General features: G+C 42.3%; 1 protein-coding gene across 15 annotated transcripts in view; it reads right to left on the bottom strand.

Annotated features, from left to right (window-relative positions):
• The window catches only part of Ltbp1 (latent transforming growth factor beta binding protein 1), a 435,679-nt gene that overhangs the window by 208,936 nt on the left and 209,353 nt on the right, over positions 1–17,390 (bottom strand). For 11 of the 15 annotated variants that reach the window (XM_087216162.1, XM_087216160.1, XM_087216159.1 and 8 more), the window contains one exon: positions 10,646–10,813. The exons of 1 other annotated variant lie outside the window; for it this stretch is intronic. In XM_087216162.1, coding sequence (XP_087072288.1) covers positions 10,646–10,813 — 168 coding nt within the window. Of the gene's footprint in view, positions 1–10,645; positions 11,237–14,493; positions 14,513–17,390 lie in introns of those variants that run through there. 3 more of the 15 variants (XM_087216166.1, XM_004839279.3, XM_004839281.3) reach the window with 3 other exon arrangements.

The following is a 17,390-nucleotide window of genomic DNA, read 5'->3' on the forward strand; positions in this document are numbered from 1 at the left end:
ATGACTGAAGGAACCTAGGGGATCACTTGTGGCCACCTGTACCTTTTAAGCAATGTCATTCTGTGATACAAGAGCAGGGAGCCTCTGATTCAGTGACTGAAGAAGGCAGGCATTTGAGGTCAGAGCTTATAACCACTGCCCTACCCGGCAGACATTTTTAAACAGGTGAGCCCATTTCTCCACCCAGATACTTGATAAAGTCTCTGATGCCCTTCAGTAAAAACACATGAGAAAGTAAAAACTTTCTCTTCTGGATCCATAAAGAATCACATTCAAATGATCAAAAAGGACCACAACAGCATATGCTGGGAAGACATGCGAAGCAAGACAGGTTGAAAAGATGCTGGAGGCCTCCAATTTGAACCCTGGCCATGTCCGCCTGGGTTATGTCAGCTTGACTCAACACTGACTTCTCAGAAGGGCTTGTTATTTGTGAATGAAGATGAAAGGAACCATTCACCAGCCACCACCAGATTGTTAGGTTTTCTTGTCTAGATTTTGTCTTGAGGGAAGAGCAGGGCCTGATTTAAATCAGACCTTAACTTAGCTGCTGTTATTGCTGAATACCCGAATACTTCCAGGAAGCCACCATCATAGCAGATCAAATTCCAAATAGCCCGAAAGAGCAGAGGCCACAGTCCAGCATCCAACCCGACTTCTAGGATCAACTATGAAGCAAATGGGACAACATTAATCCCTGGTGCAGCTTGTTCTTAAGAGCTAATTTCCTTAAATGGGATCCCTCAGAATTCCAAAATATTCAAGCAACTGCCAGGTAAAAGAAGAAATAGTTCTTCTGGCAGAAAATGGTCTATAATGTGATGGAGTTTGACAGAAGGGAAATGATAATCACCGTATGAACAGCAGAGTCACAAGTCTTTTACCAAATAAGGTTATGATTTTTGCAGTGAGTGTATTTCAATAAAAGGATATTTTCAGCCTGAAGAGTTTTGCTTCTTTTTAGAAAACGGTATATAATACAAAGTAAATTTTGTTTAATACAAATTAATCTATTTACCAAGCATACAACTTTAGCTTGAATGTTATTTTATTTTTTCTTTTCCACACAATGTCATGGTTTTCTGGGCACATTATCAGATTCTCAGATGTTTCTAATTACCCTCTGTGTACACCCAATAAAACAGCTGGCTCAAGATGTTATTAATACCACAAGAAGATCCCGAAGGCTTATAAATCACCCTTTCTTCAGAAAGGGACAATGCAGTGGCAAAAAGTGACATATTTTAATCTTGCTAAATAGGATTTTTAGCCAAGAATGTTCTAGTACATTTCCTCATTTGCCAAGAAAAGGGCAGTGGTCCTCTTTCTTCCCTGCAAGAATGTCATTTAATGTCATTTCCCTTTTACCTCTTCCAGGGAAAATACGATCAAAGTTAGGATGAGTTTTTGTACTAGGAAAACTTAGAAAGTTCCCATACTCCAGAATAAATTCCTACAGAATCCGCTGGGCATCTGAAGTTTGGTCTAGAGGGAGGAAATCTCTCATTGCAGCATAAAGTTGTTGTCTGTCCCCCACCCCAGCCCCACCCTGCAAGAAGCCAACACTGCAGTTGCACCAGTTTTTTAGTAATTATTGCAAGAGACTAAATTCAAGATAATGAAGTTGAGCAGTATACCATTTCTTAAGCCTGCACCATTCAACTAAATAAAAAAATCAAGTTTTAATAAGTGCATTAATAACAACATCACACTAAATTGGCAAATGGAATGGTATCTGGCTCTTCTACTCTCTTTATTTGTGATATAACTTGGAGAATGAATCTTAAGCTTCCTCACTAACTCTAACCTTCTCCATTTGGTAGTTATTTTATTTTCCTGGACTGGTTAGCAGGACAATGATTGTGTGGCTGCCCTCAAAAACATTTTCACATCAGCTGTGATGTCAGTTCCAGGAGGTTTTTCCAACAATCCACAAATTCATTATTTCTTCTCTACTTGGAAAAAATATATATATATATAGATGGTTAAAAGTTGGTACAAATATTTGACCTGTCTAATAGATGCAAAATTCAGCCCAACTCATATGCCCATAAATGCTGTAGGTATATACTGTATCTCAGAAATGTGATCACAATATCTGCTTTATATCCAGCTTTCTTACGTCTACTCTAACCTACAAGCCCAGAGGTAAGTTACTGGACTGACAGCAGAGTGAAGAGCACAAAGCAGGACCAGATGTCATTATCACACGTCACTAGAGGTGCCCCATCTATTCAGGCTGATTATTTTTCCTCCTGACCACAGCTTTGGGCTCCAAAATGTATTATACTGCTAAATATTTCCACCCTTGCCAGCAGGCTCGAGCCAAGTGCAAGAGCTTCCTGTGCAAGCAAGTGAACACCTCAGGAAGAGCATGGCCATAGCAGCGAAGAGAGGATGCTGCACTGCCATTTTGGCCACGAGATTAGGATTCTGGACAGTGTCCTGTGCAAAGTCAAACCTGCCCAAGCCTAAAAGAAGACAAGCACAGAGCCTTCTGTGCACTCTTATGAGAGGACCAAAGTGAAGGAGTGACAAAAACATCCCCCTGCCTCTCCCGGTGCTATTGTCTTCTTGGGATCAGTACACGAAGATGCTGTTGCCTCTGAGGTACACAAGTCACAAGCCCTATTGACCCTCCAGGAGCCATAGGCACCGCACCCTGAGCCAAGCCTCCACTCCACAGGAAAGGAGATAGAGCTTGTGAATTAGGAGGATTTACCATATTGAGAAAAAGATAAAGGTCATCAGATCAATCCAAGAACCTCCCATATACCATTGGCCTGCTCCCTCTGGGGAGCCCCAGGACAGCTCTCCAAGGAAGGTTAATGCTTATCCCATTCATTATACCAGCATGGAAGCTGAGAACCCAAGAGGTGAAATTGCCAGCCTGGGTCCTGGGGCTCATCCACAGTATACCTGAACCAGACCACCAGGGGTCAAATGACATTGGGATGGCCACAGTTTCCTTAAAAGGGACTGCCAGTATCTCAACTGATGCAGGAGTCAGGAGGTGGGATCTCATGTTGCAGAAACAGCTCTATGAAGTGTATGGAAATCTAACTACTTTTCCCAGGGGAGAAAGTACCTACTACCATATAAAGTGCTCCACGCAGGCCCTTTTTCTGAGCATCTTGCAGTTAGTGAAATATCCTCTTTCCTGTGACTATAAACTCTACAGAGACTGGTCAGTTATTTCATTTCCATAATTTTACTTACCTGAAAATTAATCTGTACGGGGAGATGTCTCTGCATGCCCCCATGACATAGCAGCATGATTTACTGTCAACAGAAATTGCATCAAGCATCTCCAAAGTGGGCACTGTGCTGGATCAGGGGACGCTGAGATAGAGGAGCAGGTGCTTGTTCCCAAGCACTGTAAAGTACAGTGCAGACACAGGCGTGGCAATAAATAAGAAGATGAGGCTTTGCAGCAGGACTGTCACTTGGCTGAGTCCTGAAAATGAAGTGGGTGACAGCCCAGGCCAGCTGGGTGGGGAAAGGCAGCTGTAGGGAGAGGAAGCATTGTGAACAGAGGATCGGAGGGCCCACGGAACTGGACACCTCTGGCATCTCCAAGCTCAGTTTGACAAAGGTAGAGAATTACAAGGACGGATGAAGGGGCATAGCCAAAGTAATGGCGGGGAGTCAGGCAGCAGCAGAATCCTGGAAGGCCCCAGACGCTACACTAGGAGTCTGGATTTTCCCAAAGAGCATTCCATACTCCCACGCTGACAGACTAGGAAAGAATACACACTTCGTGACACTGTGTTACAGACATCAAGGAAATCTGAAAGGTTATTTACACCAGGCAGCCCAGCACAACCCCTGGAAGGAGCCCATCCACTGCTGTGAGATAGGCCAGGCCTGGCTTAGGAGGAACAATCTATCACACATGCCTTTCTCACAGACCTTGCAAACTACTGAACCCTCTCTTACCTGTGCTCACTTTTTAAAGAACTGTCCTGGCTGCTGACATATCTTCTTATTCTATACTCGGACATCCCTTATTTTCTTGCCACAGGCACTTTCCTCCTTCTCCAAATGGGACCACATTCTCTGTGCATTTTGGTTCTTAAGATCAACCTACTGACTCTCCTCATTCCAACTAACCCTTGAAACTGTCTCATTTTATTTCCCTGCATGAAAACCAAGCTCCACACCAAAATCACATCATCCGTCTAATATAAAAGAATGTTGGAGAAAGAGGTGACAGAGTTTTGGTAAAGTTTTTATATTGAAAACCTTTCACTTTTTATTCTAAATCACCAAGACTCCTTTTGCAGTTAATTACAGAACCTTTTATTTTTTTTCCACCCAGAGGATACGACTTGCTTGCTTCTATCCTCTGGGAATGAGGCTCTTTTCTAAAGACATTATTAATTAAATTCCCTGACACAAGACAGGAGGATGAAACCCGGCCCAAGATGGCATCCTGGAAAAGTCTGAGCGTATCCTCTGCACACCAGCCTTCTGGACACGGCTCCCCAGCGTAGACAGAGTAAAAGGCATTGTCACGTCACATGATGACGTTTCTGATGCTCCCTCACCGAGCTCCCTCATGTTATCCAGGGCTTTTCAAATGTTGTCTCCCCAGAGAGGCCTCCTTGGAGCTGTCAAGCTAGCAAACCAAGCTTCCTCCCCCTCAACACTCCCCATTTCTTATCTCCCTCCCCACTTTATTTCTCTTCATAGCATTTATCACTACTGGACATTATTTCATGTATATTTCTCACAGTATATTTTTGATTCGATATATTTGATGATAGTGTATAGACATATTATATATTTCTAAGTTTTTATTTCTAATTGTGATAAAATACGTTTTAACATAAAGTTGACCATCTTAATCACCTGTAGGTCTACAGTTCATTAGCATTACATACATTCATACTGCTGTCCATCCAATCTCCCTAACTTTTTCATCTTGCAAAACTGAAACTCTACTTCCATTACACAACAACCCTCTCTTCTATCCTCCCCCTAAGCTCTGGCAACCACCACTCTACTTTCTATCTCCATAAATTTCACTAGGTCCCTCACAGAAATAAAATCACATGGTACCTGTCTTTTTGTGACTAGCTTATTTCACTCAGTATAATGTCCACTAACTTCATCTATTTTATAGGCATATTATTTTTTTAATGTTGCAGGATGGCAAAGACTTCCATTTTGTTCATTGCTATAACTCCAATGCCTAAACCATATAGGTGGTCCATAAATACGTTAAGTGAATGAATGGTCTAATATCAGCCCTTTAAGAATATTCTATAGTTTAAATAAAAACATTATGACAAAAGGGCCAGGGATTTAGCTCAGTGGTTCCGCTGCCTGCCTCGCAAGTACAAGGTCCCAAGTTTGATCCCCAGTACCAAAAAAGAAAAAAACCATTATGACATTTATTCAGTATTAGAAAATAAAATCACTTGATAAGACTAAAAATATTTGGGGATAGTTTCTTTGATCAGTTTTTTTGGGTTTTTTTTGGTACCGGGGATCGAACTCGGGTCCTTGCACTTGCACAGCAGGCGGCAAAACCACTAAGCTAAATCCCAGGCCCGCTTTGAGCAGTTTTTAGGCATTCTAAATTGCCCAAATGAAAGGCAACTATTTTCTTTAGTACTTTATTGAATTATTATTTAGAAATATAAAATATACCTATAAAATACACTGAAGAGAAAATACAGTTACCAGTTAACCAGTGACCCACTGACACTTCCATTGATTTCCATGCTGTATAAACATCAGGGGCCCAAACGACAATCAGCAGAGATTCATGGATATCTCAGTGTTTGAACAAAGTCACCAGAAAAAAACCCAAATGCTTCCCCCACCTTGAGCTGTTCAGTGTCAGTTTATTTCATGCCTCTTGAAGAGGGAATTTTCTTCCCTCCTTGTGAGGAGCATCTAAGAATGAGTTTAGCGATGGCATTAGGTTGGTTTTGAGAGACAGATGGGGAGATCTCCAGTGCAGAGCATCAGGCAAACCTCAGAACTGGTGGAGGAGGCTGCAGGTCACCATTCATTCAGAAACTTGGCCTCTGAAAACACTAGTTTCCCACCTAAAAAGAGAACATCTGTCTCACTTTTTCAAAATGGTCAATATCTACATCTCCTCAGAGAACTGTATGAGCAGACCCTGAAAGAGTACAACCCAAACTTCTAAGCCTGCATTTCGAAGTGCTGAGCAGCCTTCCCTACTCCAGCCCGGACTTGTCATCTACTATTATTAAATAAAACTAGGCCCAGTTTCCAGAAACAACCCGTGTCTTCCCATTCCACATCCGATTCCACTGGGTAAATTCTCCCTTCCCATATAATTTTTGCCTTTCTCCTTCCCTACCCTCCATCCATCTTTATTTTGGGACTTTCCATGTTTCAAGTTCCACTGCCTCTATCGGTCAACAATAAGGCAGTATGCATTTACTCGGGGTGGAACAACAAGCTTAGGAGGTCGGGGAGCATGTTGAACAGAGGAAATAAAAGTGCTGCCTGCCATCTGTCCTCTCAAAGCATCCTCCCTCAGGAGGTCACGGCTTCTCCCCTCTGGGCTCCTGCTGGACACTTTGGACCCCGATGTGGGGTTATTTATGGATACACTGCATCACCTCCTCAGACGGAAGCTTGTCAGAGGCAGCCTTATGATTTGTTTATCATGGAAAATACAGTACCATATTTTATACATAATCATTTAATACTAGTATCGCATAGGCAGCATCATGGGACAGCTGGAAGTACCATGACATTAGAATAAGAAAAGCTTACTATAACCTTTAATCAAGCCCTGAAAGTCTCAGATGTCATATTTGCAAATTATAGACACGATGACTGACCTCTCTCATCAAAGGAAATAACATATGAAAACACAGTTCGTAAATTATCATATATATTTCTATAATTATTCAATTGGTGCTCAAGGAATGTGAGTCACAACTTCCTCAGAGAAAGCAGCATCATATAAACCAAGTGTGTTATTGTAGCAGTCATGACTCCTTTCCAATGTTTCTGCCAAAATGTTATATCGAGTGACAGGATTATTGTCTTTGAATTTTTCTAGTTGTTACAACATGAATTCTTATATTCTCCTTGTTAAAGGAAATTTAGACTTCACAAACAAAACTCCCACAAGGTCATTTCATTATCTCCCTATGAAATGTTAAGAATTCATTAAAACAGCAGTGGCAAACCTGCTGGCCTACCCATGGAGGGTATGTTTCCATTTTTTAAAAAGGCAGGGGTCAGAGGGAACAAGGAAGCAGAGTGTACAGTGCTGGAAAAAAAGTCATTATAATTAGAAATCTGTTAAACACAGATAACTCCACTCAATGTCAGTGCTCCATACACCATATCAATGTCACCATTCACAAAAATACTTACTCTAGAAGAAAAATTCCCTTAGATAACACCTTCAGTGGGGCCTTCCTTATATTAAACGGAAATTCTACTTATTATTTTCTCCCACTGAGCACTCAAGAAGAGTGGCTAGTGGGTTTAATAGCCCTGGGAGAAGCACCTTCCGCCCCTCACATCTGAACAGCCAGACTCACAGTCACCACACAACAGAACAACAACAAAGAAGCACCATAGGTGCGGGAGGGATCTGGTCCACATGCCTGCTGTAGAACAACCCTCTGTGTGGCTATTTCTGCCTCCACGGGGTGGATGAGGCGGCCTGGCCCGGAGAGGGCACAGAGCCAAGCATGCCCGATGAAGTCAGGATGCGAACCCACATGGGCCCGCTGTCACTGTCTGTATCTCTCTCTCTCTCTCTCTCTCATACCACCCAGCCTTCCTGGAAGACTCAGCTCTTCGAGGCCCTCACTCCCCACCTGTACATGGCATCCAGGGGCTGGGGGGCGGGGGGGTGGTTAGGTGCACAGAAGACAAAAGGAGATCCAGGGTCTCGTCTTAGCTAAGTGACTCACTGTATACCTAGAACCAATTCACTTTCCCTCTGTGCCTGAATTTCCTTACTGATATTCCTTCGAAACAAAGGTAAATCATCATGCAAATATTCAAAATTATTTCTGCTGTTCTGACTATCTAAATGGATCGTTAATGTGAAATGCACATGCTTTTTCTTGTATTAGTTCTCCTCCTCAGAGCGGGGGGCCACAAACTATGGAACGTACGTCCAGTGTAGCCCAGTTACCTGCTCTGGCGGCACGGCACATCCAGTCCTGTTCTTACTGTCTCTGACTGATACTATGACGCAGGGGTGAGTCGCTGCCACAGGGGCCAGGGCCCAGGAAATTCAATGTGTAACCTCTCTACTTCTTTATCAGAAACAGTTCACCAGCCCTTACCTTTTGGCACCCGTAAATAACAGAGGCCAAAGACACTTGCGAGCCAGTTATGAAAATGTGAATTTTCCTCAAACTGTACTATTTTCCATATATATCTTATTTTTCAAAAGATTTAATATACTACAGATAGAGAAAATAAATTAGAAAACTGTCCTTTGCAAATAATAAAATTGCAGTAAACTCCAAAAAAGATACATGCATGCAAATGAACGCTAAAATTTTTTGTAAGATTCACAATCTGATTTCTATATAATCATCATTCTTCAAAAAAGAAAATTATAAAACTTGTCCCTCAAATATTTGAACTAACATGAGGGAAATGGCTTAGGATATAAATGATTTCCAGTGTACAATTACAGATTTTAAACTGCTTTAATTTTTTAAATTCTTCAGCTTTTTAAAAATTAAACTATTCTTCCAATTCTTTTGTGGAGAGTTAGATTCTGATGTTTAAATGCTTTTGTGAAGAATTTTGCTCCACCTTGTATTTTGAATAGGCTATGTGTCTTCTGTTCCTAAACATCTGGTTAAATGCCAGAAAGGAAGGTGTGCAGTGTGTTCTAACAAGCAGACTTCCTGTTTCTCAAAGCCCTCAAATATTTAGTTTCAAAATGAATACACTGCAAGCCAAAAAAAATTACCACCCATTTGATTACTTTGTCATTGCTACCGTAAAGATTTACCATAAATGCAAACAGGAGTGATGTTACTGTTGATAACAAAGAAGGGGAAGCAGTACTAAGGAAGGTAACCATGAAAAGAAAAGCGGGAAAAGCCACGAAGCCCAGAAAAATATATGGAGAATTGGACCTTTTCTTTCCCCTTCTTGTCTACAGCCCTCAAAAAAAAAAGCCAGAAAAAAATATTACTTATCGCTGATAAAATGTCATACGATTTTGGAGGTGGACTGAATTTCAGAGATCACTAGATAAACCCATCTATTTTATGGAGGTGAAAAACCAAGGCCCAGAAATACCACCTGGCATGGCCTATGGGTTATTAGCTGGTTAGGAGCAGGACTGGGACCAGAGACCAGTTTCCTGATCATCACTTCAACACACTTCCCATTCAACTCGGCTCCCTGCCCTGCTATGCATAATGTGCCATTTGGCACCTAACAGCTAAAATTCTTCTTAAAATATGCCCAAAGTACCCCTATCATAGCCAGGAAAGTTACAATACTCTTTTAAATTATATCTATGAGCATGTGTTGTTTTTTTTCTCCAAATACAATTAAGAATACTGCTTCAACCTCATAAGGATTGGGAGTCACACACAATAAAATAAGCATAGAGCTAACAAGAACTTCAAGCTGCCCTTTTAGTTTGTCTTGATGGAAATCAGTTTGAAATACACACACTCTTTCCTACGTTCCCCCTTAGACATACACTCCCAAGACTAAACAGCAATATTCCATAAAAAGACCAGATCTAGCCAGTGTTATTATCTGTCTGACATTTGGGTTATTCTTGTGAGTAACTCATAAAGTAACATGGGTGTCTGTGATTATTTGAGTATACATGGCAAACCATAATTGGTCAAAAAATAATAAAAGACATTTTTTTCTGTGACAAAAATACTGTATTGCATGACAACATGGCACTATGACAGCTCTCAGTAGACCGCAATGCTTTCTCCATTTACAAAAAAGTAAAAGAGAAACAAAAAAAAATTGGAGAAAATCTTCTTTTGCAGTCAGAACTACTTGTTCATATTTAAATTAACTTAAAGTTTTTGAATGCTTACAATAATACTTACAATAATACTAGTCTATCTTCCCCTAAACTCATCTCATATATCAATTTATAATTCAGGCTCAGGATACAGAGCAGAAACGTGGCAAAAGACACAAGCCTGTGTCCCCTTCTACAACCAAAGTACAGGTTTTTGACAAATTTTAGAGATTTTTTTTTTTTTTTAAAGATCCTGGTTATTTATACAGTGAAGTTTTAAATTTCATCACAACCTTCCAAACTGTGTAACATGAGTTACATCTAATGCAAATGCTATGTATCAATGTGGGCTGATCGAATCAGAAGCTGATCAGTGCAAGATATGCATTCGAGTCTCCATCTAAAACTCTCTTCTGCCCTACTCTATACATTCCCACCACCATGGCTGGGGAAATGCTAAGCAATAGAGGAAATAGTCTAGTTGCCATTTCTCTAAGAAACTAAAACTGAGGTTTGAAATTGTTCTGAAAGTCATTTAAAAGATGTCTTGAGAGAAGCATATTTGTACTCAGACAGAGACCCAGTGTGAATGGAAGGGTGTCTAAGGGCTATGATCTCCTAGAGCTCGAGCCGGCAAAGACAGTTAGGGACCGTGGAGGAACTCACCCACTCGGAAGTTCGTAGCTGTCAGGGTGTCAGCAGCATGACCATTCTCACTAATGAGAGTGGTGGTGTTCCCCTTCTTGCAGCTGTTCTGACAGCTGCCCTTGGTGCAGGTCACTTTACAGATGCTCGGAGTAAAGACCACCTTGATGCGGCCAGTGTGGTTACTCACTAGGAGTGGAGGCAGGGAGAAAAAGAACAACAAACACATCAGCTTAGTATCCATGAACTTGTCCTGAAGGTTTCAAAAAAAAAAAAGAAAGAAGGAAAGAAAAAAACAGAACAAGAAGGGGAAAGAGAGAGCCCACAACCCGACAGGTTTAAGGAAGAGGGAAGCCTTTAGTGCTCGCTGCTCTGTATCCAGTGGCGTCTCTGAAACAGGAGTGGGAAGCTCAGCAAACAGAACTCTGGGATGCACTCCAAAACCACATTTGAAGTCGAGTCACTGGAGTGGGATTACTAACCACAATGCTGCACTTTATTCACGGGCAGACAAAGAGCAACACGGAGGGCACAACAGATTAAAGAGCCAACCCTGACAGGCAGATGTAATGCAAAGAGGTTGGCCACGCACCTCGTGGTGAATAAACTCTTGTGTCCTCAACTTGCATACTTTCCCTGTTTCTCCACTTATTAAGTCACTATTTGCAGCCCGACCCCTGGAAATGTTTTAGGCATGCAGCATGTCTGAAAACATCTGTCTCAAATCTCCTGGCACTCTCAGCTGAAGTGATCAAATCCTGTGACGCAGCTGCAGGAGCCCATTTCTTTTTCACAACTCCAGGGCATTATTTCTCCATAGGAACCTAGGCAACATATATTTTGTTTTACTGTGTAGAGGGCCCAGGCCACATTGATGAAGAGTTATCTCTGATAAAATAACATCCTTGTGCTCTCACGAATGCTATTCACAGAGCACCTGAGGCAGGTGTTGCCTTCATCTGCAAGGCTCTCTTAAAAACCAAATGCTATAAACTGACCACATGGCTGAAGCAGCCTAGAATCACCAAATGGGAACTAAACTAAAAATATACTATGCCTTGTAATTCTGGCTCAACCCTGGGTGACTTTGGACATGTCATTTCACCTTCTGTCTAAAACATGAGGGAACTAGAGCTGATGTTTCCAGCTGTAACTTTCAAGGTCTCTCTCAAGGATCAGCACTCTACAGCACAAGGGCCAAACCTGGCCCACTGCTTGTTTCTTTTAATAAAGTTTTATTGGAATACAGTCACACTCATCATTTATACATTGTCCCTGGCTGTTTCTGTGCTGTGACAGCACAACAGAGTTGCACAGAGACCCGATGACCTCACCCAGACCTGTTCTTCAAAGCCATATCCCAGCCTAAACTCTGGTGGACAGCAGTACAGAAACCCTGTTTTGACTTCTGCATGTGTAATATGCCCCTGGCCAGGTCTCTTCTCTTTCCGAGAACCCAGGCAGAAAGCAAAGATGGTAGCAGCAGCTGGAGAGAGACAGTTTGTTCGTGAGGCTTTAAGTCAGGTGAGAAGCAGCACACAGCTTGCTCCACTGTTAACTGCAGTGGCCCAAGGGCCCAGGTTAGCCTTTCTCTGCCATCTCTGCCCACCCAGAAAAGCTCCACCCCTCTGCACTGTTCTAGTTTGGCCATATTATATTTTCAAACAATCATCCAGGATGCATCTAGAGATTCACAACAAATTAAAATGTGGTTAAAATCTGAGCATGGAAACAACTTTGACCAAAGCAGCCATTAGCATTTCAAGGTTAGTGCCTCCAAGGTTTTGCTACACGATCATCTTTAATCCAGTGCTTACATCCCAAGTATCAAGCAGTCAGCTACCCTTTATTTTCACATCACTCATGGCAGGGAACTCATTACCCAAGAAACACATTCTACGAATGGGAGCTCCTAGCAAGCACAATCCTATCTGGAGCTGAAATCTGTACTCACAGTAACTTGCACCCATTGCCCCTAATGCAGATCATCCAGTCTCACAATCTAATGCTTCTTCCACATGTCAGCCTTTCAAACACTCAAGGACACTGGCCACAGAATCAAAGAATGCTGAAGTGAGAAGGACTTGAGCCATCAGATGGTCAGCCCTCTTAAGTTGCTTCTTCCAGAGGAAAAAGCTCCTCTTTTTTTTTTTTCAAGAAAGTTTCTCCTAAACCCAGTGATTTTTGGTGGTTTTTCTGTTTGTTTGTTTTTGTTTTGGGTGGTACTGAGGACTGAACGCAGTCCTTGCACATTTTCCCAGAGGTTCTTTGACTGGAGATGAAGACCAACTGTCTGAGGCGGAGAGAGAGTACAGCATCTGAACTGCCAAGCCAGCCTTCTAGCACCTTGCAAAATGACATCCACTAAGAAGGTATGACCAAGGCTCTAGGTCAGGGATTCCCAAGTTTTTCTATAAAGGGTAATAGAGAAAATATTTTCAGATTTCAGGCCAAAAGGCCACCAGTGCAGCCATTCAACCAGGCTGTGGTAACTGGAAGGCAGCTTGTCAAATATGATATGCAAATAATGGGTGTGGCTGCGTTCCAACAAAATTTAGAAACACAGGTTTGCTGCCCACTGCTTTAGATGCTTGCATGACATTTCAAATTACCTGGGTGTCTACTTTAGAAATTCCAAAAAGTACAATGAAATACTGATTCCTCAAGGGTACAAAATTCACCCTGTTCGTTTTCTTTACAGTAGCACAAACAAATCAGCGCGGCCACACTGAACAAATACCTGGAGGATGCTTGGTGTGTGCAAGTGTGTGAAGCCCAAGAAAGAAAAGAGGCAACATCTTCCCACTTCGGAAGAATATAACTCTATTTCTTCTGGCTTTTAGTACAGTAATCAAATTAGAAACTGTGTGCCAACTATTTTGTCTTCTCTGGCATTAACTTGTAGTACCAGCAGCTGCCAGGCAAATGCCCAGTCACCAAAATTATGCTCACTTAGGCAAACTGAGACATCCAGGGAAAGCAAGCACTTCATCATGATTCCCATTTCATCTCCCAGCTACAGTAGTCACTTTATAGGCACTTGACTTTCTCAGGGCCTATTGTTTTAAAAAACCTGTATTTCTTTGCCAAAAAAAAAAGTTCTCTTGGCCTGGACTCATCTGGCAGTTATGATTTAATTCTGATTTTTACAATGTTCACATCTTCTTGGAAGCAGAAGATACATTTTATTTCATATTTTCCCTTGTGTTTTACATTCACTCTGCTACACAGTAATTTCATTCTAAAACAGACACCTGTATGTCCAAATGGTCTTCTTGTCTCTTCACGAAGCATTTAATTCTTCTAGATAATTATCTGTAGGTTTCCACATCAATCTTTTCAAAATCACAGTGAAAAACCATGTTGACACAAAACTGTCATTCAGACCTCTAATGGGATTTCCATAAATATTGAATGGATTAGAAAATACATTCTTCCTACTTCTTAAAATCATGTCAACTTATCTAGAGTAAAAAAGCCTAAGTTTTAGAATACTGTATAAAAAAACTAAGGTCCACTGCTCTGAGCTTCAAATTCCTCAGAAGTGACAGGCTGATGACAATACTAGTTGTCTTCCAAGAGTTCAGCAGGACGGTCTGGGGATGTGGCCAGTGGTATGCATATGGCCCTGAGTTCAACTCCCAGTACCACCACACACAAAAACACACAAAAACCTATAGTAGTAATTCACTAACAGTGGATGTGAACTCTCCAAAGGCCACTCGTCTAAATGAGGCATCTTCCTTGGAGGCCTTTGAATGAGTTAATACTCAAGGAACTCTGGTATCTTACACATAGTACCCGGTAAGCATGGAGTAAAGGAAGTGACCTGGAGGTGACTGTCGACCTCACAGAGATCCAGGACTCACAGCAACTAAGGCCCAGCTTCACCAGTCAGGAACCAAGCTGAGGACTAGTGAGTGGTAGAAAAGCATCATCTCGGGCACCTCTGAAGCTGACCAGGAATAACAAATCTGAGAAGCAAAAGTTGGGCCGATCAGGAGTTAACAGGGAAACCACTGGACAGCTTCTTGTCCTTGGTCTCTCTGAAAGGAAAAAAAAAATGTAATTTTTAGATTTTCATAGGTGAGTTGGCCCCAGAAATCTCAAGCCAGAACTTTTACACCTTGGGTTTTAGAGGCCTTGGTTAGAACCACAGATTGCCTGGAGCCACGTAGCACCTCCACCAGGCCTCCTAGTCAGTCAAGAGTCCACATCCTGCCTGCAGCTTCTGCCAGACCCTGCGTGAATTTAAACCTCCAAGAAGAGGCACTGACACATGGCTTAAAACAAACCACACATATTCAGAGTGAGTGTTGAAAGGGATGGGAATAAAGCCGATACCTTCCCAAGATTAAAAACAAAAAAGTTTTCATTTCTGCTGAACCATCATTAACAAAAAATTCAAAAATGTGAAAATTATTCTTCACAAATGCATGTCAGAATAGAACGGAGTATAGTTGCCATCTTTCAGTCATTAGACCAAGACATGACCAAAGCAAAGACAGGCAAAAAAATAAATATAACAAGTTCAAGACTCACATCAGATGTGGCGAATAAACAGTCCCCTCAGCATTTACCCAGGCTGCTGCGCGAGACATCAGCATTCTCCCAGCTTAAACGGCGGGACCAGCCCAGCACAGGCAATGTCCCCTGAGAAGGTCAACCAATCTGTGGTGAAAGCCATCACCCTGACCTTCAACTGAGGCTTGCACAGAGAGACCCAGATTGACTCATCATAGGTCAAACGTATTCCCTCTGGCCGTGAGGGAAACTGAACCAACAGCTCATGCTCCCACTTGTAGTCCATTGCTTGCCCCAAGGCCAAGAATTCTTTTAAGGATAAATCACGAAAGTATTAAATAATGCTTAAAATAACAGGACTTTATTGTTCAGCTCTCCAGACTTGTTTAACTCCTCCTGGACTATTAAAATAATGCCCACGGTGTGCCTTGTGTTCCTTGAGAAAGGTGGCGTGTGAATAAAAAGTTATTCCAAATGTTACTTCACTGGGCACTTCAGTCCTGGAAAAAGCCCTGCAGCAGAGAATCTCAGATGAGATCTTGAGCACTGATGTGGACAGTTCCAGCTCCATGTCCTGAAGTATTTAGGTAGAGGAGTAACTACAGAGGTACAGAAAAACAGGTGCCACACACGTGATAGAAACCTAAGCAACAGACAACTGAGCTTTCTCTCCCTTTCAATTCTCCCTTAATACTGTAGTCACTAGAGAGAACCTTATGCCAGCCCCCCCTACACACAGGCACACACGCATGCACACATACACACACATGTGTGATTTCCTTCCCTTTACATACATTTAAGAAGATAGGCTTATAGCCAAAGGGGGAGCACATTTAATACAAGAATAAATTTCAGGATAGATTCTGAGTTTCTTAAGGAATTGCTTATTGCTCATTAAAACAGCAGGATCAAATGTACATCACCAAATACCGCCTCCAAAATATCAACTATGACTTCGCTTGTTTAACCCAAAAACCACAAGCTAGGACCTATACCTCTCAACTGACCTGCAGCTGTCGCTGTCCTGCCTTCCTCCTGATGAAGGAAGGGCATGGGCCTACCTGGGCCAACCCCTCCTCCAGGCACCAGAACTCCTCCTCTCTGGCCTGCTCAGGCTTCTTTGCATTCATTGCCATGAGCACACAGACTTGCTACACAGCGTCCGTCCTTCAAGAACACCCCCATTCCACTCCACTGTGGATGTTATACTACTCAGCTCCCCTTACAGCCAAACTCCTCAAAAGAGCTATCTGCACAGCATCTCCCCTCCCCCTCTGCCATTCTCTCTTGAGCCTGCTCCAGCCAGGGCTTTGCTGCCACCATTTCACTACAACTACCCTTGTGAAGGTCACCAGAGGCCTCCATGTTGCCAAATCCAATGGCTAACTTCCTGGTTCTCTCCTACTCCAATTTTCAGCGTATGTGACACAGTAGAACACTCTGCTTTAGGACGTTCTCTTCCATTGCTTCTAGGTCACTCGATACTCTTGTGCCTCATTCCTAGCTCAGTGGCCTCTCTTCTCATGATCCAACCCAAGCAAAGGCCCAGAGCTTAGTCCTTGTAGCCTTTTCTTCTCTTCTCTACACTGACTTTCTAGATGACACCATCCTCTCCTATCTCGTGGACTTATATATTATCTACAGGCTTCTGTATAATAAACTTCTGCCTAAGTTTAGCCTGACTCACTTCTACCTTGCACATATGTGTCTGTCCACCTATACACTGGAGACACTATAAATATACATGCACATGTGTATGTATATGCAGATAGATACACATGTATACACACACACACACAGCCAAGTCCAACAGTGCGGCTGCTTATGGGACTTCACCAGGCAGATGTTTAACAAACACCTCAAAATTAAGCGTTGATTTCTCTCTGTACTCACATCTAAATACCCTCTTCAAGACTTCTGCAAGTCTATTTTTGCATCTCTTTTTCATCATCTCACAAACAGTTCAACAGCAAATCCTGTGGGCTCTCTTCCAGAAGGCAACAACTTTTTGCCACCTCCCTGGCCAACGCGCTGGTGCGCTAACCATCTTCTGTCTGCATTATCCCATCAGTCTCCTACCTAGACTTCCAGCTTCTGGTCATACCCTCCTACACCTTAGTCTCCTCCCAGCACTCAGCACATCCTTTTCATGTATGGAAGTCAGATCATGGCCCTCCTCTCTTCCATGGCTTCCCATCTCAAGCAAGATGCAAGCCAACGTCCTCCCAGGGAGCACTAGCAA

This window comes from Heterocephalus glaber, unplaced genomic scaffold, assembly GCF_053883595.1.
Source record: "Heterocephalus glaber isolate CG9 unplaced genomic scaffold, H.glaber_assembly_v1.0 deba00001457, whole genome shotgun sequence".
Classification (NCBI taxonomy): Eukaryota; Metazoa; Chordata; class Mammalia; order Rodentia; family Bathyergidae; genus Heterocephalus; species Heterocephalus glaber.